The sequence below is a fragment of the Gavialis gangeticus genome, unplaced genomic scaffold, assembly GCF_001723915.1.
Source record: "Gavialis gangeticus isolate Ggan-Ray unplaced genomic scaffold, GavGan_comp1, whole genome shotgun sequence".
NCBI classification, from domain to species: Eukaryota; Metazoa; Chordata; order Crocodylia; family Gavialidae; genus Gavialis; species Gavialis gangeticus.
Genome location: NW_017729025.1, coordinates 39218707 through 39246206, shown reverse-complemented (window position 1 = coordinate 39246206; position 27500 = coordinate 39218707). Strand labels below are relative to the sequence as shown.

General features: G+C 43.3%; 1 protein-coding gene across 2 annotated transcripts in view; it reads right to left on the bottom strand.

Moving 5' to 3' along the window:
* Positions 1–27500, bottom strand: part of RPS6KA5 (ribosomal protein S6 kinase A5) — a 224144-nt gene that overhangs the window by 133039 nt on the left and 63605 nt on the right. For both annotated transcript variants that reach the window (XM_019518660.1, XM_019518661.1), the window contains exons 3-4: positions 5860–6078; positions 649–764 (exon numbers count right to left, since the gene is read on the bottom strand). In XM_019518660.1, coding sequence (XP_019374205.1) covers positions 649–764; positions 5860–6078 — 335 coding nt within the window. The remainder of the gene's footprint in view (positions 1–648; positions 765–5859; positions 6079–27500) is intronic.

The window sequence follows — 27500 nt, the reverse complement described above, 5'->3', positions numbered from 1 at the left end:
TGCCAGTGCAAAGGAGGTCTTCCATCTGCCTGCCTTTCAGGGCTCCACTCCTAGACTGGTTGCCAGCCATGGCTGGCTACCCCAATTTGCCCTGTGTGGATACTGTTGGCAAAATCACTGAGTGATTAAGCTCGTCCACCTTTTGATGGCACTTCCTCCATCAAGAGTTTCACTACGCTTGTCAGGCAATCATCTGCCCAAAGCTGTTGGCACTTCCTGAGGTTGCCAGGTTAAGTAACCACTGCCCAGCACTCAGCACTGATCAGTACAGGTTGAGCCACTTATAGTCATAGTGGTAGCAGGCTTTCAATCCTAACCTGACCAAGAGGTCAGGTAAGTACGGTACTGTTAGAAATCAAGAGATTCAGAAAGTAAGAAACCACTGCTAAATTAACAAATGCTGGTTCCAGTTGTAGAGACTACCCTGTGTATTCTAGTGTGAAGGAATAGTACAGCTGGATATATGATGAAGGGGAAAAGTATTCATAATTAATTAAATAATTCACACTTGATTCTAGTGTATGTAATAACACACTTATTAAAAAACTTCTAAAAAAAAAAGAAAGAACCTTGAAGCTCTTCTTGGTTTTTGTGAAAAAAATACAGATTATTTCTTTCAAGAAAGTCCTACTGGAAAAAATGCTTTACCTTGTGTAGGTGTTCAAGTGCCAATACAATTTCTCCAATGTATATCTGCACCTCATTTTCTGTAAATCTCTCTCTTTGTGAAAGGTGAGTAAAAAGTTCTCCTCCATTTATGTAGTCTATAAAGTAAAATAGAGAATTGAGTGATTTCACTTTCCTTAATGATGGAATTTTTTAAAAACTTTTTTGTCACTGAACTCTGACTGGCAATTTAGCATTTTTAAGAAAAACAAAAGTGTTCTGAGATAAAATACAGTTAAATATAATAAAAGCATCTTATTGTGTGTTCTAGCATTTCAACTCAATGAAAGAATGTGAAAAACTTATAAAATCCAAATTTACTGTTCCCTGTCAGTTAGCTAGTAATTCATATACCAGTTTAGAAGTACTAAAACTGTTGGTATTTCATAAACACACAAAGCAAATTATTTAAAAATGTCCTTTTAAAAAAATTAGTCTTTCCATTACTTGCCAAGAGGCTTAGAAAAGAAATACAGGTGTAGCATTTATAAATACATTTCCGAATTCATAAAATGTGGACGAAAAATAAGGTTATCCATTCCACATTATGCTGGAAAAATCAACAGAAAGCTACATAGTACAAGGCCGACTTGGAAAGGCTGTTCCTCTGCTCTTTCCCATGACTGCAAGAGAACTGTGCTGGCAGAATATACTAGAAGCAACTGTCATCTTACCTGCTACTGAGCGCACACACCATTCATACCGAATACAGTATTTTGGATGGTGACTCATAACTAGGAAAGGGAGACAAAATAGTGCAGAGGAACAGAGCTTCACTACACCCAATCCAGTGTCAGCCACGGACCCAGAGGCAGGAGCTGCTTTTGCACTGGGCAGGCAGCTGTCTGTCTCTCCTGCTGCTCCAAACCTGGCTGAAGCTGAAGTTTACCAGGCACCCCAATGCTCAGCCATGGGCCCAGGTAGGAGCTGCTGCCATGCTGGGCAGGCATCAGTGGGGACACTGCCAACAGGTTCTAATGCTGCCACCCATGCAAGAGAGCGAGTGACAGAAGGAGTGACAGATGAATGTGGCCTTCATCAGGTCCCCAAAATTAAATGGCCCGCCAGCTGAAATAATTGCCCACCCTTGCCCTAAAGCTAGGTAAGTTTCAGGGACCATCTACCAGCTCCCTAATTCTATATACTTTCCAAGTTCTACACCTGAAGAGTAACAACTCTGATCCAACATAATTAACACTGGAGTGTTTTTGAAAATACTACTTCTGCAGATAGATTCATGGATTTGTGCATTCATGGATCCTGATGCCAACCAGATCTGAGTGATATTCTTAAGAAACTACTGCCTTAAAGAACTTTCTGAGGATCGAAGGCATCTATATAAATAAATGCATGTATTCAATTCTCTCTCTCTCTCTCCAATTTTACAGTTATCTGCTAGAGAAGGAAACCAAAAGACAAACAGGAATGGAGAAACAGTAGAGTTATACAGTTGGAAAACTCAAATTAAATATTAATATATCAGTTTTGTAAAACTGTTTCCTTCTTCCTTAAATTATCTTAAAAACTACTCTAAATAACCTGAATCTGAACATTTCATGCTTTTTTTGGTCATTTAAACATCACTAGCCCTAATATGGTATTTCAGGGATACTGTTGTTAACCTTTTTAATTATTAAAAAGTAGGGGGAGATAGTTAGTAGGGCTGTGCGAAACAGAACTGTTTTGTTTCATCGTATCGTTTCGAAGCACTGTTCCGTTTCATTTTATCAAAACTGTTTTGCTGTTTCGTCCATAGACTATAATGGGGAATCATGAAAATGCCTATAATTTTGTCATTTATTGCCTGATTCAGATGACTATTGGAGGGACGGTAGCCCATTCTGAGAAAATAAAGCTTGCCAAGTTTCAAGGAGATGGGTGCAGGACTTTCTGGGAAACTGCACCTCAAGTTGTCGAAAGCAAAACTTTTATCACTTGCTGGCAGCAGCAGCCTGATGTCATCCCACATGCAGATCTGGGGGCCCACACTCCCAGGAGGGATGTGGGGCTGTGCTGGACTCCTCCTGGGGGTGCAAGCCCTCGGATCAGTGCACAGGATGACAGGAGGCTTCCGCTGCTGCCTGAGATCAGCACTGGCCGTAGCTCACACCCACCACCAGGAAGACTGCTGCTGCCACTGGCCCTAGGCAGCCGCAGCGGCCTGTCATCCCACATGCAGATCTGGGGCCCCTGGGAGGAGTCCGGCACTGCTGGGAAGGCAGGTTGAGGTCCGCGAGGCTGGCAGAGCCGCTTGGAGCACAGCCCTGCGTCACCCCACCTCCTGCCGCTGGGCTGCACTCTGAGTGGCTGTACCAGCTCCATGGAGCTCAGCCTGCCAGCAGGAGAGCCAGTGGCAAAGCCACTCAGAGCACAGCCCTGGTGAGCAGAGCCCAGTGGCAGCAGGCTCCACAGCCCTGTGGAGAGCCACTGGCCAGCGCTGCGCTTGAAGCGACTCCACCACTGGCTCTCCTCCTAGCAGGCTGAGCTCTGTGGGGCTGGCGGAGTCACTCAGAGCAGCCCTGACTCCCCCCTGCCTCCCACCACCAGGCTGCTTTAAAACTTGAAACACTTCAAGTGCTTCCATTTCACTTCAAAGCTTTTTCAAATGCTTTTGTTTCATTTGGATTTTGCTGCATTTTGAGCTCAAAAATGCATGGAAACAAAACACCTGTTGATTTTGCACAGCTCTAGTAGTTAGCCATGTTAGTTTGACGTTAGGGGCAGAAAGGGGAGAGTAGCACTTTAGAGAATAACTGGTTCAGAGAGGCATAAACTTATTGTGTAGGTCTTCATAGCAGAGTATACTGGGGAGGTACCTTATTTTTTTCTTATTGTTTTCTGATAGATAAATAAATAAATAAAAAGACGACTGACAAAGATGGCAGTCTCAGAGTGCTGCAAAAAAATGATATATTAAAGAAATCAGACCCAAATGGCATGTACCTAAAGAGTTCTGAAACCTAAGAATTTAGTGAGATGCTAGTATAAATATACAGCATTTCATTATATTGCCCTCATAACAACCTATTGAAAAAAATTAAATAGTGATATGGTTTGAAGTCACAGGTTAGAAACTGCCTTAGAGACAGAAAACACAGACTAGAAGTAATGGATAACTTTTTTAATAATTAGAGAGAAGGCAGGGTAGGGGAAGCACCCTAGGTCCTGGTCCTCTCTACACAGTATGGGTATTGCACAATTACCTGGTTAGTTGTGCAATTATCTGGAGACCAGCTACACGTGCAAAGTAGCTATCACACAATAAAAAAGCTCCAACCAGCTACAAAGTTAGACCTCAAAAAAAGTGCATTAACTCTATAGTTGGTTGCTATCAAGCTTTAATTTAAACATGTAGCAGGGTCTCCCTTGCAGCTGAGAGTCCCATCAGCTGACAGGGCTTCCAACCATAGGGGTTCACTTTGCCCAGCATGAAATCCCTGGACCCTGGAGGCTGCAGCTGCCACCATCCCCAGGGCTCACAGGTGTGGAAAACCCTGGGTCCAGAGGGTAGCTACAGGGTGATTTTCCCCCAGTCCAGAGGTATGGGAAACCCTCAGAGCCAGAGGATTATTGCTACAGTGATCCTGCTGCCCTAGGGGTGTGGGTGCCCCAGGGGTTTCCCTGAGGCTGGTGGTATTGCTGCAGTGGTGATCTCCCCATCCCAGGGGTTTTATACACACTTGAGTAGGGGGGATCACGTTCCCCCTGCCCTGAGGGTGTGTAGGGACCTCTCCAGCTGGAAACCCCTCAAGTAGGGTACGTGGGGCTCCCAGCCATGGAAGCTTGCTTCTTGCTGGTTCAGGGAAAGCCTGGGATCAAGCTCCCCTGCACCACTAATAAAAGTGCAATGGGATCTAATGTGCAATCCCACAATCGCACCACCTGCCACACGCATGTAGCATAGCAAGAGGCACAACTGTGTGGATCACACATTAGATCCCACTGCATCTTTACCTGCATGTGTAGAAGGGACCCATCTTCTTTTAAGTTGTCTAATTCCTTTCTCTGGCCTACAAAAGCTCATGACTGTCTGATCAAGTTAGTTTAGGACAGTGCCTATATAGTACACAAGCAGGGAGGCTGCTCCAATAAGCTCTAAATCCAGCACATCAGAGCAGACTCAATTAATAGAGTGCTGGAGCATGGCAATTACCAAGCTCCAACAGCCTCTCATGTGTCATGTATCACTGTCCCTGAACTTCAAAATGGCAAAGGGAGGGCTTTATCTAAAGCGCGTTTGATGAACTTTAGATAAAGCACTCCTGCTGCCATTTTGAAGCACAGGGACACTGATACACAAGGTATTCTAGGAGCTTTAATTAGAGTGGCTCCTGGGGCCACTCTAATCAAAGCACCCCCCCACACACACTCCCAAAGCACGTGTATAAACACCGTGGGGTGTCTTCCACCCTTTTATAGCTTACCTACAAATATCTGTATCCATTAAAATGAGTCCATATCTTTACAGTATTTGAATTGTGGATAAACATCTGGCCAATGCAGAGGAGACTGTCTTTATGAAAAGATACCCTCACGTTCCAAAGTCTCATGACAACGCAGACACTTTGTTGTGTGTTCTTAGGTTTAAACATATGTTACTCCAAACAAGGAGACTTTCTGCTGCTTCTCAGTTCCACTTCCCTCTTACCCGCTGCTCAAGACAACATTATCATGATTTAATAAATTCCCCCCCGATTCTTATAATCTTCAGTCCCAAACCTACAAATGTGGTGCCAAATGAGCTTTTCGTCTGTGACTATGGTATTTACATGTGGATATAATTCATGTAAGTAATAGCTCCTTCCCAAATATTGATGAAAACAGAAGAAAAAAAATCCTAAATTTTGCAGGGAAAAAAAAAAAATGAAATCCAATCCTGGGTCAAGATCAAGAAATGATCCAAAATTCCAACTGTTCAAAAATATATCTTATTTTTACATCTATACTTATTTCTTGTGATCATAAGAAATTATGCCATGTGAGAGTCATTCATAATTAAAGAAATAAAATGAACAAATTATTAAAGTTCAAAAAAACCGCCATTAGAGGGAAGCAAAATGATACACTATTTTGCATATTACTTCTCAAATATGTAACCAACAAAAGCACAAGACAACACCAAAAAACTATAGAATGTTAATAAATAATATAAAAAATCATCAATAGAGAGACTGAATCAAGGAAAACACTTACCTAAAATGAGATGAAGCTTTGTGTCTGTCTGGAAAGCATAGTGCAATGTGACCAAAAATGGCGATTGCCTAATATGTTCCAGTACCTGTCGTTCCGTCCTTGTATGCTCAGTTGTTTTGGCTTTTTGAACTATTGTTGCTTTTTTCAATACTTTCATGGCATAAAGCTTTCCAGCGTCATGGCCACTTACTTTCCTCACTAAGAACACTTTTCCATAGGCTTTAAAAAAAAAGAGGGGAAATGGAGATTTCAATGCATTTCAGAAGAACAGCAAGAGATTAAATAGTCATATTATAGATAGACATGATAACACTGCCTGCTATTAAGGTTGCCCTAAATTTTATATTACTGTTTTCACCTGCTTACAACTTAACCAAACTTTAAACCTTTAAGTTGAAATGTTCCATGCTAAGCATCCCTCAAGCTGTATTCTTCTGGAAAATTAAAGCCAAAATGGTTCAGCCTTTGAACAAAACAAAGCTAGAAAAAATAGACATTCAGTATTGGGGAGGAAAACCTGATGTCCTTTTGCTGTCCCAATCAAAATCTGCCTTATCTGGGCAAATTACAAGCCTCTGAGGGAGGGAGGGCAGGAGTTTAAACATGTTCAGTGAAGAGTTGCTAGATCTTAACAGGTAAAATATCCAAGGATTCCATCCACACTAAGTATGCTCAAACTTCATACACCTCCTACATGGACTGCAGGGGTGAACCCAGACTTTTCTTATAGTGTCAGATTCTGGCTGTTCTGAATCACAGGAGCAAGCACTAACATTGAGAATAGGCATCCTGAATCCCCTTGTTGGCAAATAGACAGCACAGAGGAGGAAGCTTCCCAAATCAAATGCAGGGGAACCTCAGCCAGCCACAAAGGATTGTAAGGAAAGACCAGGGGAGCAGACAGAGATATACAGCCTGGAGGTTAGAGACTGGGAATGGAAGATAGGCATTAGGTAGACATTAGGATAGGATAGAATAGGATAGACCAAGGGATTAGTCTGGGAGTTAGGTATGGAAACAAGGATTGTGTCTAAGAGCCTTGAAGGAAATGTAAAGAGAACAAAAAACTGGTAACCCAAGAGGATGAGGGGAAGATAAAATTGACTAGTGGTGCAGGGGGAGAAATGGACTTGGCTGGGTAAAGAAACTAGGAAAAGGAACCATGATATCAGCTGAGAAGTCTAGAGAAGAAGACGAACTGAAAGCCTGTGGGAACAGGAAACATAGTATGAAAGTGATAATTGTAGGCCACCAAGTAAAAGAAACATGATACTGTAGTTGGGATCTGTAGAGAACTGGAACAGGCTGGGAAAGAAGATTGTGAATGACAAGGCAAGGAGATGGAAGCAGAAGTTGGGGTGGGAGGGAAGTTTGGGGTTAGTGACAAGGGACTTATTGGGCAGAGAAACTGTGACTGGGGCAGAAGTCTATAAATGGAGACGGTTTAGATAGGTGAGGAAAATGACCAAGTGGTGGGGAAGAGACAATCCTGGAACAGCCTGAAGAGGGTTGGGGAGGTGGGGTGAAGTTTGGAGAAAAGTAGGCCAAGAGAACCCATGCCCACAAGAACAACACCCTCACGAACCAGGAGTAGAACTCAAGATCCCTGAGTATTACTATTTTTCTAGATTTAGCAAATATCTGTGAAACTTACTGGCAAAGTATGTCTCATAAACGCCATCAACAGGTCTAACAAAACATAATTAACCAGTATATTATATTCTAGCTTTAACATAAAATATTACAAGCAGTGTGTGAGCAAATGTATTAAAAATGTTATTTTGCTATAATATATGTATTTTTAATAAAATGCTTAGATGATTTGTAGAAACAAAACAACCTTGTCAGAAGACCATAAACTAGAGCAAAGAAGTAACTAAGTCAGTGTTAAGAAAAGAGAAGAAGTCATCCCTTTGAACTTTTCCCAAGCCCTCCGAGGTGATGAGAGTTGAGTCTGGTTCTAAAAGTTACAGTAAAACAAATGTATTTAAATAAAACCATTCTGAGACCATTTATTAGAATATGAAAGGGCCAATTATAAATACTGGACATAGGCTAAAAAAAAACCTTGGACTTCTCTGAAGTTCAGCACACCAGCTGTAGTCCCCAGGGGAACAGAGAAGCCTGGCCAGCAGACCCATTTCTTCCCCGAATCCAAGGCTACATCAGCAATTGCTATTGCGTATCCTAATAAAGCTTTTGAGGTGTGACTGGAATGGTCTCACTGGTCAGCAATCTCCTCTCATCCACAGTTAAAATTTAGTGTAACATTTGGACAAAAAGACTGAGATCACAAACTAGTTGTGAGAAGAGAAGAACAAAGGGACAAGACAAGCATGAGGGGTGAAGAGAGGACAGGGAGGCATCCCCATGGTCTCAGGCTATAAGCCTCTACTAGGCAGAGGTTTCTGGGTGGGATGGAGCTGGGCTGCTGGGTCCTGCTGGCTTCTCCTGGATCCTACTGCCCCTGGCTCCTGTCATCCTTGACAGACAGCCAGGAGCAGATAAATATTAATTTTCTAAATTTTTTAGGGGCCCTGAAGGCCAGACAGAATGGCCTGGCAGGCCAGATCTGGCCCATGGGCTGTATTTTGCCTGCCCCTGTACTAAGGAGTCATCCCCCTGAACCTCTGGTGTCTCCCCAGGAAGCAAGCTGGGCAGGGGAGGGGGGAGGAGTGGAAATCCTCTCCCTACTTCATCCCACATATCCATGGCACTGGAGACACCCTACCTGCCTGGAACAGAGCCCAGGTCAGCAGCAGCAAGTGGGATGGAGGCATGGAATCCTTTCCTCCTTCCCCCATGCATGCAGGGAGCCAGAGACACACTGCCTGGCCACAGTGCAGACTGGGTATCTTGGGTAGCAGCAAGCAGGGGGCAGGGAAAAGAAATACTCCCCACTTCCTCAAACAAGCACAGGGAGCTGGGCACATGCTGGCTACCCACAGTACAACCCAGCCCAGTCTTGTGAACAGCAGCAAGCTGGGGGGGGGGCATGGGAGGGAAGTGATCCCCCTATATACACACCTCCTTCCACCCATGCAGAGAGCCAGGGGCACCCTCCCCAGCCAGAACAGAACCCAAGTCTCCGGGGAAGCAGCAAGATGGGGGGGGGGCAAGGAGGGGAAGTCTCCCCCCTCACTTCTCCACACAGTGCAGGGAGATGGGGATACCCTGCCTGGCCACACCACACCCCAGTCTCCAAGACAGCAGCAAACACAGGGCTTTCAGAATTTATACTGGAGATGGAACAATGTGCCCTGGGATGCTGGAGGACCAGCAGATTGCTATCAGGCAATGTATTCCTTACTACATGTGCAAATTAAAGCTGGATAGCAACCAGCTATAACATTAGTAACAGGCAACCTCCACTTAAGTCTCTTAATTGGTTCCTGAAAAAACAAGAATTAAGTGAACCTGAAAGTATTTGATGACCCAAGATGGCAACCGCAAATGTTTTTAATGACCCAAGATGGTGACTGCGAGTGTTGTTAACGCAACTCACTGAGCACTAAGTGAAATCAGGTATCAATTTAAAATGAGCGTTATAGTGAAATAGCACCAAGTGAAACAGTGTTACACAGGGGTTGCCTGTACACATTTTCAAGGCCTAACTTTATAGGTGGTTGGAGCTTTTAATAGTGTGATAGGTACTTCGCACATGCAGCTGGTCTGTTATTTGCATAATAACTGTAACATGTAGTGTGAACCTCAGAGAGGTACAAGTTGAAGGGATGGGGTCAGAAAGAGACATGGTTGACTGAAGTGGGTATAATATTTCATCTTGAACATGGAATGAAATGCATAATTTTAGAGTCACACCATTCTTCTACTTTTAGCCAATGGTGAAGTCTCTCTCTCATCCTCTACTAGTTCTGGTCTACAAAGAAAATGACAACTTAATGTTGTTACCAGTTACTCTATTAGCACAAGTGAATGAGTTCACTGTGGTAAATGTAAAGGTTTCAGTCTTGAAGGAGATGTATGTGGATGCCAACATATCATTACACAATGAAATGTTTTTTGTTTCTTTTAAAAAAAATGTTTTTAAAATTCCACACAAACAATTATATTACAAGTTTATTCAGAATGCACACACAAACACTTCTGAATTGCCAGAAATACTTGGGCAGCCTTAATTAAGGCATGGGGAAAATCTTTTAATTCCATGATCAATTAATATTTTTCCACTCATCCCCCAACTCATTTGTTGCAACATGCTGAAAAGTGAGAACCTACTTAGAATAATTCTAAAGTAGACCAAAACTAAAGGTCTGCCCCATTGTGCTGGAAAGGTAGGTAATAAAGAACAAGAAAACAGGAGCAGAAGTGCAGTCATATTTTCATAAGCAAGCAAATGAAGAGAACATTGAAGACAACTTGGGACAGGACACAGTTTCTCAAAGGCATTCAGGAACTGGTGGATGCCACCCAAAGGAAATCTGACTAGATAATGAGGTAACAAGGGAAAAGAAATAGACCAAAGAGCTAAAGAAACCCATTACAGAGTCTCACCCATCTAATCTCATATATAATCCTCTTGGTTAGTACCAGGAGGAGGCTAATGAGATGATCTCATGGCATTCCACAGCAAGATGTCTCCTTCCAGGAACTTTTTAGCAGCTGTCTCCAGTGACAGAACAAAGATAGCATTCCATATCTCTCCAAGGCTGGAACTGTGGTGTAGTGGACCCTACTGTTCCACCTTTGCTGGGATGTAGATTTTAATGCGAGGAAAGATGGCCAGTAGGAGAGAGGAGAGACTACGGTTCCTGGTTCGGGTGGAAAAGACTGCTACACATGTGGGAAGAGGCAATGGTTGAAGTGTTGGAGCTACAGCTGATGGTGATGCTGGAAGATCAAGAAGAGCTGCAGTTCCCTGGCCATATGACCCAGCAACTGGAGAACTGGTACCCCCAGAATTTATGGAAGGCATGCTAGGAGAAAGCAGTACTGCCACCTGTGTAACCTGGGTAGTGACAACAACTGCAGGAAGAGGCTTTCAGGCAGTGTCGTTGCTCTTTTTCTTACCCCAGTCCTTTCTACCATATAAGAATGCATCAGAGATTTTAGCTTCAGCAGTACTTACAACAGTAGAGACCCTTCCTATATTAGTGCTGAGGATCTTAGCGCTGGATGGAGAGGCAAGCTGATGGAAGACAGCAATGGTAAGGATGCCCCTTTGTCACACCTTCCCTCCACAGGCAAAGTTACCAGAGCAGAAGCCTCATGCATGGCTTGAACAGGGTCCCCAACAAGTCAAGACTTGGTGTCTCAGGCACTAGGAGGCAATAATGGGGATACACGGAAAAGGTCTAGAAAATGTTCAGGCAAACTAAATGTGAAGGGAAAAATAGAATGAAAGTGCAATTAGGGGAAGGCAGCCCACTATTCCAAGGGAAACTGAAGAACCAGGGATGAAATGGCACGTCCACACACATAAGAAAAGGGGCTGATGTCCCCAGGTCAGACAGGCAGTTGTGGAGAGGTGAAAAAAAAGTTAGCAGTGGATGAGCACAGGACTCTATGTTTCTCTTCACCAACCAGCCCTAACAGGTAGCTTCTCCCTCCAAAACTGGTTAGCAGTTTGCAAGGCAGTCCTCACTCAGGAAGTAAGGGGCCTGGCTGTACTCAGTAAGGCTCCCTGCCCTGTGCTGCCTACCTGATCTGCTACTCAGCTTTTTGCTTCCTGCCCTTTGCTCCTGATCCGCTGCTCTTTCTGCTCCTTGCCTGATCCACTGCTCTGCTTTCTGCTCCCTGGCCTATCTGCCACCAGGCTGCTTGACTCCTACCCAATCTGCTGCGTGCCACTTACAGAAATTGCCTGTGCCACAAGTTCGGCTGACCATGCCTCCTGTAAGGCATGGCACCACACGTACTTAACAATTGAAAATTTTACAAAAGCCAACTGGAAAACATCGGTAAAGTACAGAAAAACAAACATCCAATTTTCCATGATAAAAGATATATTTATACTATTGAATTACTGCTCAGAAACCAAAAGTGATATTACTCAGTTTAAAATGTTCCCAGTAAGTTCTAAGTTTCAAAAATAACAATTCTGAGAGGAAAAGCGTTAATTAAGAGCTGAGATTTTTCTAGGGATGCAGAAAGTGCAAAATGCTTACATCACATTTACTTTCAATAGGAATTAAATACTTGGTTCCTTTACATTGGGCTTTTAGGGGGGCCTACAATGTTAAGTAGGAAAAACCTTAAGGTCATGAGAATAACCCAATATATCTTATTGCAGTATACATTAATGCATCTTCATTAAGTGACAGAACACTAGATTTAACACAAGTATGACCAATTATGTTCACGAATACATAGTTTATAAAACAGGTTATTAGTAGGGGTGCACCAATTTATCTGTTGGAAGTTGAATTGGCACTGGGAAAAGGAGAAGTGACGTTATTAGGTGTTGGCTTTTTTTTGGTTGTTGCAGCTGATGATTATGGCTCCGTGCCCTCGTCTCTGCCCAAGCTTGCGGCAGACTACAGGTTCCAGCAAGCAGCAGCAGAGGGAAGGGGCACCGGGAAGCAGTCACAGGGCACCACACTCAACAACAAAGGGATTCTAACCAGCTCCTGCTACTGCCACTGCTGTGGCGACACTGTGTGCACAGCAGGAGCCTGAGCCGAGACACTGGCCTGCACGCAGGCGAGGCAAGACGCCGCACAAGGGACATTCCACTCCACTGGACGCCTTTGCAGAAGCAGCTTCTCCCCGGCAGCCCCAGGAACTGGGCAGTGCAGGACTGGTGGCACTGAGCCAGTGGCATGCTCTAGGACTTGAAACATGCCAGGCACCGCTGTCCACACAAGTGCTTGCCCTGCCCACCCAGGATGGCAGCATGGGCTGCGCAGAGAGCAGGTAGAAGCCATGGGCAAGGGGGAACCTGTGGGAATAAAGCAGTCACCACCTTCCTCATGGAGGGCTGGAGCAGGCAGGAGGCATGTGCGTGATAAACGTAAAACAAAAAAATGGTTTATGTCAGCAGTTTAAAATGCCATGCACTAGTACTAAATTCAGGTTTTGGATCAGCATCGGTCAATATGGTTGGTTAATCATCACCGTCGATATTGGCTAAGAAAATCTTCATTGGTGAACCGCCAGTTATTGGCTAAGTAAACATAAATTATGTAAATGGTTTGTCACCACTCTAGGTCCTCTTAAAAAAAACCAATAATATAACAAAAGAGAAGCAGACAAAAGGTTGAAGGCACTGGCCCACACGCAACTGTTAGATGACGATAACAACATTTAGCTCAATGGAACTGATTCAAAATTAAGACTCTCTTCATGTTATTAAAGGTTTCTAAACTCCACTAGAACAACTACTTTGAATCACTGATCACTTGAATAATTTATCCCATTTACTTTATAAGCAGAAATATTCCATGAGGATCCATCCCACAGATGCACACACACAAACAAACAGAGTATTGCAAAATATGTGCATCTGCTCCCAAAAATTTCAAATCTGATAGAACATTGAACACTATGTAAAACAAATCCAGGTGGCTTAGTATAATTATGAAGTTAAGAAGACAAGTAAAGAAAATAAACTCTATTGTGCCATGCTAGGGCTAAAAGATGTGTTATTTTACTGCAAGAATTCATACTAGCAACTAACTGATAGCTATAAATCCAAACAGAAAAGATGCAAATATGTCTTCCTATTTCTTAGATTAAGATTTTATTTTCACTAATCCTGTATCAGCAAACACTAAATGAATATTAAATACCTGTAATCAGAAATAAAGTTCTGAAAGTCACAAGGTAATCTAAATTCCAAGCATGTCTAAAGATCATGAAACATCTTACATAGTCTTCACTCTAGAAACATGAACAGCATGACTCATCTTAGTATACTGACTATTCCTTACAGAAAGAGTGCAAAATTTTTTTTGTTCTCAAAGCACCTGAAAAAACCAATAAAACCCCCTATACAAAAAAGGGTTACTTTTGGGGTATATGCACCCAAACAAAACTTGAGACTTTGTGATTGCATACATAAATAAAATTTTACATTTGTTTAATGTCAGCTTACTAGCTTGCAGGATAAAAACTTGTAAAATGATTAGGGCAATTAAAAAAATGGTAAGGGACAAAAATGATAAGAGGTGATTCATCCATAACACCTAGGTATGCTTTACCATATGACTCAGATAAAATAATGATCTCTATTTTGTTACAGGGTGATATCTATCAAATCATTACTATGTCTATACCAAGAAATTCCTGTTTTATCAGCATCATATACTGGTTAACTTAGTCTAGATCAGTGGTTCTCAGCAGTTTTTAGACTTGAGGCACCCCTTCACAAATTTTGTGAACTGAGCAGCACTGCATCTAAAAAACGAAAATATTATAGTGCTTACCTTCTTGCAGAGGGGCTGGGCAGTGGCTAGGCAGGGACTACCAGTAATGCCAACTGTTGCAAATCCATCACAAGGCTTTGGATTTCAAAGTCAAAATAACTCCAACTTGCAATCTCCCAATCCAACCTTAAAATCTCCAGATATTCCCAGCTGGAAAGTGGAGGGAAGGGGGAGATCGAGGCCCCCCACAGTGAGGGAAGGAGTGGAGCAGAGGCTGGGGTAAATGGAGTCCCAGGGCCAGGGCAGGTCATCCAGAGGTGTGGGGGGAGGGGCACAGCCCCCTCCAGCAGCACACCTCCCCCCCCGGGAAGCATGGCAGCATGTGCCCTGCATGGGGCAGGGGCAGACTGTCAGCTGGGGCTCTGCTGCCTTGCACCAGGAGCTCAACCACACAATGGCACTGCTGCCCACTAGGCAGGCAGGGGACACAGGGCACATTGGCCACATGACACTTCTCTTACCCACCCAGTGGCAGTAGGCACTCTAGGGTCACAGCTGAGCCCCCGGGGCAAGAGCAGTAGGCCCCGAGCCCACAGAAGGCAGCCTGCGTCTGCCTGTGGGGGGACACATGCCACAACGCTTCCCCTGGGGGGGGGGGGGGGCCTGCAGCAGCACCCCCCCCCCCCCCCGGGGGGGGGGGGGGGTGCTGCTGCATGGCCACACTCCTCACCAGCACCTCTGGACGACCCGCCCCTGCCTCTGCTCCTGCCCCACTCCCTCCCTCACTGCAGGGACTTCAATCTGCCTCCCTGCCCCTTTCCTTTCCCCCCCTCCTGCCCCTTTCCCTCCACTTACCAGCTGGGTGCAGTCTCTGTGTGTGTGTGAGCGCGCATGTGCGCTCCTTACTTCCAAGGCACAGTCGGCCCAGTCTTGCGGCTGCTTCTCACTCCTGACCCACGGTACCCCGCATCCTGCCAGGGTGTGGGGACCCTCCTTCCCCGGGCTCCAACCCCACCCCTATGGTCCCAACACCTTCACGAATAACCTACACACACACACTTCAAAAATAGCATCTCCTGATTTATGTGCCAATCTTGATTTTTTTTTTAGAGTTTGTCTCATAATTTTTGGCACGGTGGGGTTGGCAATACTGGACTAGTCTAAGCTTGCACTTGCCTCCTTACACCTCATGGCACCCTTCAAAAGATCTTGAGGCACCCCAGGATGTCCTGGCAACCTGGCTGAAAATCCCTAGTCTAGACCCTGATCTTGTAACCTAGCATTTATCAAAGTAACTGGGACTTTGCAAAAGTATGCCTACATGAATTCCACTGAAAGAATAGACCAAAAATCAGAAAGAGCTCTGGTAGTTCTGAAAACGTCACAAAAATGGAAGCAAATAGGTAAAAACTGTAACATACATCAGGCCATAGCATTCTCAATAACCCTTTCCCCTACTTATAGTCAGAGATCAAGTTTCTCTCATATTCAGCTTTCCTTGGGTATAAGAAATAAATCAGATATATTGCTGGGCTAGTTAAGCACCACTACAGATGCAGTGAAAAAACAAGGAACTTACAATCTAAACAAGGTTAAGTAAGGAAATACGAGGTAGAATGCGAAAAGTAAGTTACCAAAAGTAAGTTACCAAACCAAAAACCACGAGATGTGCCTGATACGAGATGTTCATGCTATGGGATTTCTTAAAATCAAATTTTATTTTTATAAGTGAACAGTATCCAGAATGAAGGTGTTGGTAAAAAATGCAGGGATACTAGCTAAAGAGAAATTCAAAGAGGGAAACAAAGAATGTACAACAATACTAGTTGAAATGGGGATTTTGTATTCTTATTTTTCTTCTGTGAAGGACATTAGCAGACTACTAGCACTAAGAAAATATTAAAATAATTATGATACAAAAAAGCAGGGAACATCTTTCAGATAGAGTGTACTCAGGAAAGAGAAAAGCAAGTATCAAGGATATTGACAAAAAGTATGCTACATCCAGGCAATAATTTTTATATTGCATTGCAGGCACACTTGGCTGGAAAACACAGATACCACATGTACTCATGTACTATATGTATACGTTTACCAGAAGTTGGCCTTCCAAAATTGGGGTGCATGGCTTAAGCAGGGAAGCTGATTTTCTGCTAAGAATAGAAACATGAATATGCTGTAAAATTGTTGTTGTTCCTTTTCCTTCTCTTCCTGCCAGCAGCTGCATGGCAGGAGAAAGACTCCAGCAGGGGCAGATATGTGTGTGTAGGGTGCAGGGGGGGGGGAATGTAGAGGTGGACAATGCAGGATCTAGGAGGGTGTGGTTGCACCCAGCTTTAAAATCAGTTTCATCCTTTAATACTGCTTCAATAGAAATGTCTTGGTGGTTGCCAGGCAGTTGGATTTAAACTTTGGATGGAAGGATGAAACTGATTTCATGACTCCATCTAATTTTTGCAATTCCTGCTAATTGCTCTTCACTCCACTGGTCTTTTCCTTTTTATTTACTCTTGATGTTCATTAATCAAAGCCATCCTTTGTCTGGCAATTTTGCAGTCTGTTAGCTACTCCTGGTCTCTCTTCTCATTTCACAGCCCTGCAGGCTTTTTTTAGTTCTTTTTTAAATCCTAGGTCTGCCCATGGAGTCAAGTCTTCAGCAACAGCTACAATTTCAAGTTTTGACTGAGCAGTCAAAAGCTGTTGACACTTCAGTTGTGAAAAGGTTAAAACTGTAGCTGTTATCTGAGAAGGAAAGGGAGGGTAAGTAAGATGAAGATTAGGTTTTGTCACTGCTGTATACAGTCACAGCTCTGGAAAAAAATCTTTTTTTCCCTTTCGTTTTGACTTTGCAAAAGCAAGGTGTGTACCTTAGTTTGGGGCAGGAGGTATGCAAAGAAATACAACTGTTGCTCTCTTCACAGGGATTACTGAAATGCTGAACAATAAACAACAAAAGATTTGGGTTTAGGGACTTTTAATTACCATATTTACTCAAATCTAAGACAACTCTGAATATAGAATGACCCCTCAACAACTAGATTCTATATATGGAAAATTTATATATTTCTTATAATTTTCCAGGTATAGAATCTGATTACTGGAGGATTGCCTTGAATTTATCTCCATTCCACTGCTACATCAGCGGAAATAAATCTTGGGGGGGAAGAGGTCAGCTTCCATTTGCCCACCCCCCTGCCAATTTCTTTCCCCTTCTCCTTACTGTCAGACCCTGCTCTTCCTGAGCACATGGAAGTGAGCAAATCTGAAAACAATGACCTTGAAATAAACATACCTATAGCAACTTGTAGACATGCAACTTATTACTGGTACCCATAAACGTAATTCATCCAGCATTGATGCATTTTACTTGTTTTGAAACTGCTGTAAGCTTTAGCACAGGTAGTCTGTAAGCACACTTTTTAAAGCAGCACTTTTGTGCCTACTAGTACAAATTACACATTTTATTTTTATGTTTATTAACAGTCCAAACTTGCTTGCTAAGTAAATATTAAGCCAATTCAATACCAAATTCAAAAACTTCAATAAACAGTCAACTTACCAATTAAATTGAAAGACAAATGCCAAAATGTCAATACATATATTCAATAATATTCATTTCTTATCACCTTAACTGGACAATATGTATAGTCAGTAATAAGCACGTCTTAACTTGGCAGTCAATCATAGAGATCCCACCAAGAGGTTTTCCCTGGCCAGGGTATCAACCACCTGCCAGGAAGCTCACTGAAACATTAAGTTGGGGCCAGATGGTTCATGATTTACTATATCGTTCAGTGGGCTGGGCCCAAACAGAATCAACAGTGTTTTAAGCCATGGCGACCCCACAGCACAGCACGTGTGTGTACTCCAGATACCTCCCACACAAGGGAACCAGGTCCAGCTCTACTGAAGGTGCAAGGCAACCTGGCCCAGCTCCACCTCATGAAGGGCAGGGCCACACTAATCCTATGCAGCCGGGCTGAGAGCAGAGGTAACAGAGGGATTCTGGGTCAATTGTTTGGGCCCTGTTGGTGATGTATGTCAGACATTTAAGGCTGGTAAAGAAACAAGAATCATTGGAAATGGGAAAGAAAGGCACAGCGCAGCTGTGGGAGTGAAGAGGAAGTAAAAACATATGTAGTGTAGTGGCTCACCATGACTGTAAAAAGAGTCAGCACTGAGGGGAACTGTGCGCAACAGGCACACTCTTAATAAAAGACAATATATCTTATTCAAATAGGCTGTGCTAATCTATTCTCTATCAGTATGTTCAACTAATATGAGCCATGTGTTTTATAGTTATGCTCAGTGCTGGCTGCATTTTATCAACCTCAGGTTGTTCCATTACTGAGCACAGCAGCTGCCAGGAGTTTACTGATAGATTATTTATTTAAAGAGGTTTCCTTGTATGCGATATAAGACATGGATGGGGCTCCCCCATGCTGACTGGGAAAAAATAACCTCATCTTGTATTTCAACAAATACGGTATATCTGACTTCTACCAAATACACCAAACCAAGCTTCAAGAGTGAAAAAAAGAATCAACAATGTGCTTATTTCTTCCTTTCCCAATCAGTAATACCAAATTCAGATTTCCATTTTCAGTTTCCATTTCCTTATACTCAATTCCTATTAGCCATCCTGTCTCTGTGCCTTAATGAATATTGTTGTCCTTATTAAAAACTAAAGCAAATTATTCATTTAATTTTGGGCCATACCAAGATTCCCTTTAATTGCAGTGCCCCTCCTCACGGTACAGAATCATCACATTTTTCCTTATTCTCTTTTTTATGCATATAGCTAAAGAACCTTCCACAGTTTGTTTTTAATTTCTTTGCAAAGACTAACTCAGCTATTTTAGCAATTTCTCAGTTTATTCCTATACTTTCTCATCACTAAGATATTCATTTCTTGGCTGATCCATTCCTTTTTCTATTCTTTGTGGACTCTGCTTAGATCAAGAGTTCTTTTTGAGGTGACAATTAATACTGTTAATCTGGAGCCCATCCCTACAAGTTTTTGTCCCACTGCTTGGAATACAAATTTGAGACATTTTTGTACCTTTGACGGAAAGATATGTCAAGTCTTCTCCAAAATCAAATCATTGGGCTCTTCAGTACAGCTGACTTCACTAACTAGTTCCCTTAATTTCACAGTTTGCCCTTTTTGATCAAGGACCTTAATAATAGACTACCTTTATCCATTAATTAATTGATGAGTACACCATTCAACATTATTTTCTAGGACCTGTTCTTCTGTAAAGTCTTCATTGCTTATCTAAGTCAAAAACAGCATTTCTACTTGTTGGCTGAAAAATCATAGAGTCATTTTCCAAAATACAGTTCCTTTGGGCTCTGGCAACAAGCTATGGTTATGACAGAAGTAAATGTTTCTATTACTTCCCTAGACTGTTTAACTTATTTTGGGCTAATTTCTTGAAGTATATGAGAATTGTTACATAACAACATCAGTTATAATTGGTTATTTTCCATCATCTTGCCTTCCAGTTTTTTTCTAAATTACATCAAAAGAAAGGAATAAAAATTAAGTGTTGATATCATACATTAGATCACTTACACTTGCATGTGTATTTACTAATCCCAGATTAATGAGAAGGTATGGAACAGAAGACTTGCATAGATCACCTGAAAGTGTTGTTTAAAGCAGGGGTTGTCAACCGGGGGTAAGTATACCATTGGGGATACTTAGCAAGGGGCTAAAGGGTATGTGTCAGTGGGCAGGGATGGAGCACTGCCGCCCACCACCCTGTGCCGCCGCCTTCCAGGAGCAGGGCTCATCTTTGCAGGCTGCACAGGCACCTCCCAGCCACCGAGGCACGGGAGGGGGGGCAGCTCACACAACTGCTGCCACCCACCACCCCATGCCTCGTGCAAGACCCCACCCCCCCGCTTTACATCTGGCCGCTTATACCCTCCCCCTGCTCCACCAGAAGCATACCCAGAAGGGGTACACTCCTTAAAAAAAGGCTGAAAACCCCTGGTTTAGAGTAAAGCAACCTGTGGAAATCCAAAATGCCTCTCTCACCTTGCTCTCTTAACGGCTCTTAAGGGCTACAGATTTTACCTGTATAAAACCTGAATGGCTCACACAGGACCCTGACATTCCATGTTTCTGCTTCTCTTCCTCTGATACTGAACTCAAAAAAAAAAGTGAAGTTCATATACTGTAACCTGCTCAGAAGAAAATCACCCCTAGATAACCTGCTATAGGCCAACCAAACCAGTACTATAGAACTATGCCTCTAAATTGACACAATGGATACTACTGACAGCAAGGCACACTAGCAAAACATCAAAAGGCAACACAAAAGGGAGCCAAACAACAGAAAACAGAACAAAAGAAAATGTAGCAACTGTGTTGTGGCAAACAGTAGCATAACATGAAAGTTTAGGGGACATCTATCAAAAGGTAGAAGTCTCAAAGACTGGAAACCACTGCCGTAACGCCTTTTTTCCTACACAGAATTACTTAAAATAAGATGACAAGGTAAAAAAAAATCTGGAATCTATCTGAATGAATAAAATACACCTTTATTATATGGAAAAGGTTTTCCACGTATACCATATGAAGTCATTTAAATTATATATAGTTACAGTTCTGTAGGGCAGCAGTTAGTGGAAGTTCTTTCTGATATTTTCTTAATCCCGTCACCTTATAACTTCAGTATGTTAATTATCTATCATTTGGTAAGTAAAATAATATCCATAGTTGGCAATTAACATGCCTTCAGACATCAACATGTTCTGTCTTGTATTATTCAAGATTACTTAACTGTTAAATAACTTGAAAGCACTTTGGGGACTCTATATAACTCCATCATCAAAAATATTCACAATAGTTGGTATAATAGTACAAATCTCAAGCTGCTAAAACAAAGAAGCATATTTTCTTATATAATTTTAATTGCATTATGGCAATGCCTGGAAGCTGCAAATAGGATCAGATTTCCATTACACTAAGTGCTTTAGAAATGCATCAAGGATCATCTTTTACATTAAGAAAAAGAAACATATACAAAGAAAAATCATACAAATTGACAGAGTCTTTGATTAGATAGGGTTATGTGTAGCATTGCAGACACAACATTAGAAGAAAAACTATTGTGTGAGAGAGACTGTCCCTAGAAAAGACTATTCAGATGTTCGGGGCAGCTGGTACTGTCAAGGCCCAGACTGCAGAGCTGCACCAAAACAGGTCATCTATGCAGTAAGCACAAATGAATGTGGCCACAGGAAGCTATGTCACAGGGCGGAATTTTCCTTTGATAAGCAAGCTCTCTAAAGGAGGAACATTCACCATGTGGAAGGAATACGACTCCTTAGAGCCTCACTGACAAGCCTCCTGAGCTTGTCAAAGTCGGCTTTCCTGAAGTCAAGGACTTCGGTGTTGCTGACTAACTTGCCAGCTTTACGGCAGATGGTGAAGGTGATCAGCTCATGGTTGCTGTCACCCACCTTCAAGAAAAAATTGGATGCTTATCTTGCTGGGATCCTATGACCCCAGCTGACTTCCTGCCCTTCGGGCGGGAGGCTAGACTCGATGATCTTCCGAGGTCCCTTCCAGCCCTAATGTCTATGAAATCTATGAAGTCAATGAAATTTGCAGCATGGATCCAAAAAACCCCTCCAAAAAACAAAAAACCCCAAACCAAACCACGTTCTTCTTCACTTTTAATTACACCAGCCAATTCACAACTTTCCTATTGTCTACATGAGATAAGAGAGGGTGTTTTAAACGGGTTAACGGCAGAAAAAGAGCTTCAGTTCTAACAGGAAATTTACCCAGCCCATAATACTTCTGCTGAAGCAAGCAGAGGCAACTATAATATGGAAGGCCTCCAAAATAACCTCAAAGTCTTCCCAGAAGAATCTACCGATCTGTTTGCTGATTCCTGTTAGGAAGCTTCCTTTAACTAGTAGAGGGAATGTTTCATCAGTCTGTAGAAATGTTGCTATATCAGACCATTTTAACTTCTATTAAATTGTTTTGGTCAATCTGTCTAGAGTTCTGCCTTGGGTTGTGCCACTGTGCCCCAATAAATATTTATTTTTATGCCTCCATTTGCAATGGACTTCTTTTTGGAAAATGGTCCAGTCTCGATTACTAAAACAAAATGACCTGAACAAACTAGAAAATTGAGCCAAAATTAATTAAGATGAAATTCAACAAGGACAGGTGCAAAGTCTTGCACTTGGGATGGAATAACTGCGTGCACATATATAGAGTGGGGAATGTCTGGATAGGCTACAGTACAGCAGAGAAAGACCTAGGGTAACTTCCAAGAAACCCCCAATGGATCAGATGCTGAATATGAGCTAACAGTGTGCTTTTGTTGCAAAAAAGACAAAAGGATACTAAGTTGTATTAACAGGAATACAGTTTGCAAATCAAAGAAAAGTGATTCTACCACTATTTGGCACTGGTGAGGCCTCACTTGGAGTACTGGGTCTAGCTTTGGGCCCCATGCTTCAAGAAAGATAATAGATTGGATAGAGTCCAGCAGAAAGCTATAAAAATTACTGGAGGTCTGGGAAACATGACTTATGAGGAAAGACTGAAAGAACTAGGGTTATGGAGTCTGGAGAAGAGAAGACTTGTCAAATCCCTGCTCAGTCTTCAAATACCTGAAGGGTGATTATAAAGAGGATGAAGATGGGCTTTTCTCTGTGGCTGTAGGGGACAGAACTAGAAGCAAGGCCTCAAGCTGCAGCAGAGGAAATTTAAGTTAGCAATTAGTTGGAACTTTCTGACTATGAGGATGGTTAAGCATTAAAATAGGCTAGAAGCTGGATAGACAGACACCTAACTGGGGTAGATTATTGGCAGTGGCACTGGCAACAGTGGCAGAGGCAGCAATACAGGCAAGGTTGGAAGCAGCCCACACTTGGAGATGACTTGTGTTAGAACAGCCTTCCACTTCAAACCACTGCTGATCCCTGTATTCCCAGGTTTTTTTTTTCCTTTTCTAAAAACTTCTCCTTCCTCCTTTCACATGACCTACCCCTGATCTTTATGAATTGCATCTCTGGACTCCCTGAAGGTAGGAATTTCCATCTAACCAAAACTAAAAGTCATATGCATTTCTCTTTCTGCTTGAAAGGCAGCGAGATGCAAGGAAAAAAGAAGGTCCTCTGTCCCTTCCAAGGCAAGTGGCTTCCAGCTCCTAGAGTACCTGAGGGTATCTTTGATAAGCAGGGATCCAGGTTTTCCATTTCCCACAGAAAATCGAAGAAAACCATGGATTTCCTATTTTCATCAGAGAAAACATGGATTTCCCCTTTAACAGAGAAACCCACGGATTTCCCCCTTTGCAAAGAGCTCTGCAGGCAGGCTGAGTTCCAGCCTACAAAAGCCGATTGCAAAAAGCATGGGAAAGCCCCAACCCTGCCCGGAGGGGCAGGGAGAAGGGGAAAGGCGAGGCCTGAGGCTTTTAGTCGGTCCCAAGTTTTGGGTCAGGCTCACTTGCCTTCTAGAGCCTATGAAGTGGTAAGTGGGGCTTGTAGGGGGCTGAGGAGTTGACCAGCAGGGCTGGGGGAGAAGCTGGCTGGGGGCTGAGGGAGTGGAGAGGTTTGCAGTCGGCTGGGAAGTTTGCAGCCGGCCGGGAACTGCGAGGTTTGCACCCATCTGGAACCAGGGTTTTTGCAGCCTCCCCACTCCTGGCTGGAGTGCCAGGCTGGCTGCACATGGAACCTGAACAGTGCTATCAACCTGATCAGGCTCAGCTCCTCCATATACGGCTTCCCTTAAGGGCCGATAGTGTGACTCACAGTCCATGTGCAGCTGGCTCGGGGGCCACTCCAAACCTTCTCCCCACTCCCTCCGCCAGCTCCCAATGGGAGTGCGCCCAGTGTCCACACATACATGCAGGCACACATGCACGTACAGATTTATACACACATGTACACCAACAGATGTGCACATGGGTATGCATACACATGTATACGTGCACAGGTGCACACATGCACATACAAGTATGCACGCATGAAAGAGGCATACCAGGAGGGCTGGGGAGACTGTAGTGGGGAGTGAGGGGCACTAGCAGGGACAGGGGGCTGTGGGGGACCTTTAATTTTACTCATCAATTTTGGGTTTTTTTAATCAGAGAATTTGCGATGTTTTTATCAGAGAAAACCAGGATCCTTGATGATGAGTGAAACTATAGGAAGAATACCACTTGCTGCTGAACTAATAAACCTAAGGCTACATGCAGCGATAGACGCAGAGAGAGTAGAGTAGTGCAGCTATACCCTCCTTCAATTCCCACAGCACGTACAGCAGGTATAGGAAGGAGAGGCCCATGAGGAAGCTGACACAGCTGCCCTGTGCTCTCTCCAATTCAGTGATGGTCAGGCCTATTACATTTCCATCTAGAAAGACCACAGTATGATATGATCTATGATAATATAACACATATCTATAATACGTATTGCACCGATACATTGGTCCGACATCAGATCGGTACTGATATAAAGAAAACTGGCTGTATTGAAAAATCGGCCCGATGGGGCTGATAGTTTGGCCGATAAATGCCCGTTCATGTGCACATCTGCAGCACAGCACTCACGCAGTGAGGAGCACAGCCTGGCAGCATGGAGAGCTGCCTCCAGCTGGTAAGTCCATTGTGGTAGAAGGGGAGGGGAGAGGGAAGGGAAGGGGCACGGGAGGGATTGATTTCCCCCCCTACACCCGTTCCCTCCACCTTCTCCTTCCACCACAACAGACTTACCAGCTGGAGGCAGCTCTGAACGCTGCATCGGAAATCGGATCAGTACTGGCCCCAAAAAATCTCTACCAACGCACCCCTAATATATTCCATATTTCCATGTAAAAATATAATCTCACTACTAGACAGAAGTGGTAAAAGTCTGACAAAAGTACATTGGTGAGTCTGACCTTTAACATGGATTTGACTTACTGGTTTAGAGCTCTGTATTAGCAAGACTGATGATATGTGAATGAGTATGGGTAGAACCCTGTCTCTGAGTCCTAATGCACTTCTGCTCAGGTCCCCCATTACTGCTGCCTTGAAGCACAGAAAAGCTGTTAAAGCTACAGTGCCATAAATGGTCTTTCAAGCTCTAATACCAAGTTACCACGCTGCCACAGAAACTTTACTTGGTCTAGCTTTCAGTGCTCTCTAACAAAAATATTAGGCATGCATGCTGGACTTCCTTACGCTACAGCAGCTTATAACAAATAGAATGGTTGCATACAAATTTTCTATAAAGGAAGAATTTAATTGCTCTGTAACAGGGAACCCCAATCTTGTTATCTACATGTGGAGGAGAAACGGGGGCAGGGAGTGGGGTCCCCAGGGGAACAAGACTTTTCTGGCCAACAGGGGCAGCCAGCACTAACAGGAACCCAAGCCTCAACACCTAGGACTGCTAAGGAGCTAAAGAGGGCTGTGAAGCAGGGGAATTCAAACAGCTTGTTAGGCTGAATAGGGACTCATGGGAACATTTCCAAAGGCAAAAGTCAGGTGACCAAAAGGGGCAGGGCCTGGCTGCACGTAAATCCAGTCTCTGGACTGGAACAGGCAATCCATCCCTGCAGGAGGAGCTGAGGACAGAACTGGCTGCCAGGGAAAAGAAAGTACCCTGGGGCAGGGGGAATCAAGTCACCCTCTTATGGCTGTGGCATCTGTTATGGTCCCGAGAGGATTTTGGATGAGTTGTAACCGGATGGTTAACCCTTTATGTTCTAGTTATCTTTGCTGTATTTAAGTTTAACACTGGAGGACCAGACACTGGCTATGGGGAAAGTCTGGAGGTCATGGAACAGGGTGCTGGGGTGGTCTGTTTTGAGATTAGCTTTGGTCACAGACGTGTGGGACTTAGGCCCAGGATCCAAGGCAGTGGACCTGAGCTGAGGGAGCTCAGGCAGAAAAAAAGGACCAAAGCTGGGAAGGCTGAAGCCCAGACAAGGGTTTTGGGGCCTGAGGTCCCTTCCAAACTGCAACTGAGAGATATCTGTGAGGCATCAGTGTGGCTATGGGGGCAGCTGGAGGCCACAATTATAGCCCCCAAGACATGACTAGTACCATTGTGAAGGGGAAGTACATCCTGTGGAGTCTGGGTACAGTAGCCTCAATGATTCAGGTAGAGGGGAACAGCCCCTAGGGCTAAACAGAGAAGAAAATATAGCAAAGAGGCGGCTATCCCAGCCTCTGGAGGCAGCCTCCCCTTAAATATATAAAATCAAATTGTGGCAGCCAAGAGATAGGAGGAGATCAGAGACTGCAAGCAGGGAAGTCTGACCACAAGAGGGCATCAGGCACCAGGGAGGTTGTATACCCCAAGCCTGTTAAATAGTCACATCTGAAATGTCACAATGATCCCATTTAAGAGTTACTCAATCACGATTCTGTCTGAAACCTACAAGAAGAAAAGTTGCTTAACTGTTTGAGTTTGAAATATAATGTTCAACAAAGCATTCTACTTTCAGACCGCATATTCCTGTGTGTTCAAGATTGGACTGTTTTAGCCAGATGTATCCACTATGACCACATATTGTGGCCCAACTGTCCTGGACCCTCTGAGTACACTGAGGACAGAATATGCTATCAACTACTTAGTTCCTTCTCCACCTAGAATCTGAAAAATAGAAGAAACGAAAGAAAGGGAGATGAAATATGTACATGGACAGCTGGACTAGTAACTCCAGAGACTCTACAGGTAAGGTACTTTTCTTTCTCCGCCAGCCATGTATGTTTTTCACTTATGACGACACTCAAGTAGTGATCCAATAGTAAAATCTCAGCGCTTAGATGACTAAAGATTGGAATACAGCCATGTTGAGGCTGTTATACAATTATAAATCATGTGATTTCTTTCCCAGAGGTAGAAGACTATAACACATTAATAATTTGTAGGCAGATTCTTGAACTTCCTTAAGTAGTATTTACAAGAATTCCAGAACATACTGAGACTCATTAAAATTATCCAGATAGGAGAACAATAGAATTAAAGCCATATCTAATGAGGTGAAGTAGCACCTTAAGAACTAAACAGGCAAGGAGTTGCATGTTTCTTCAAGTAAGGACTTGAGACTATTTGTCAGCAGTGTTATGAAAAGCTCATGCTAGGGGAAAAATTGTAAGCAGAAAATTTTCCAGGATGATGTTTCAAATCATATGATCCCAAAATTTACCATTGAACACATAAGCACGTTAGCAAGGTAAGATTTTAATGGCCATGGACTTAAAAACCAGTTGATGTCCAGAATAGCAGTCACCCTGGAATCTAGCACAAGAACAGCTTCTATTCTCCATGGTCTATAAGGAGGCAAGG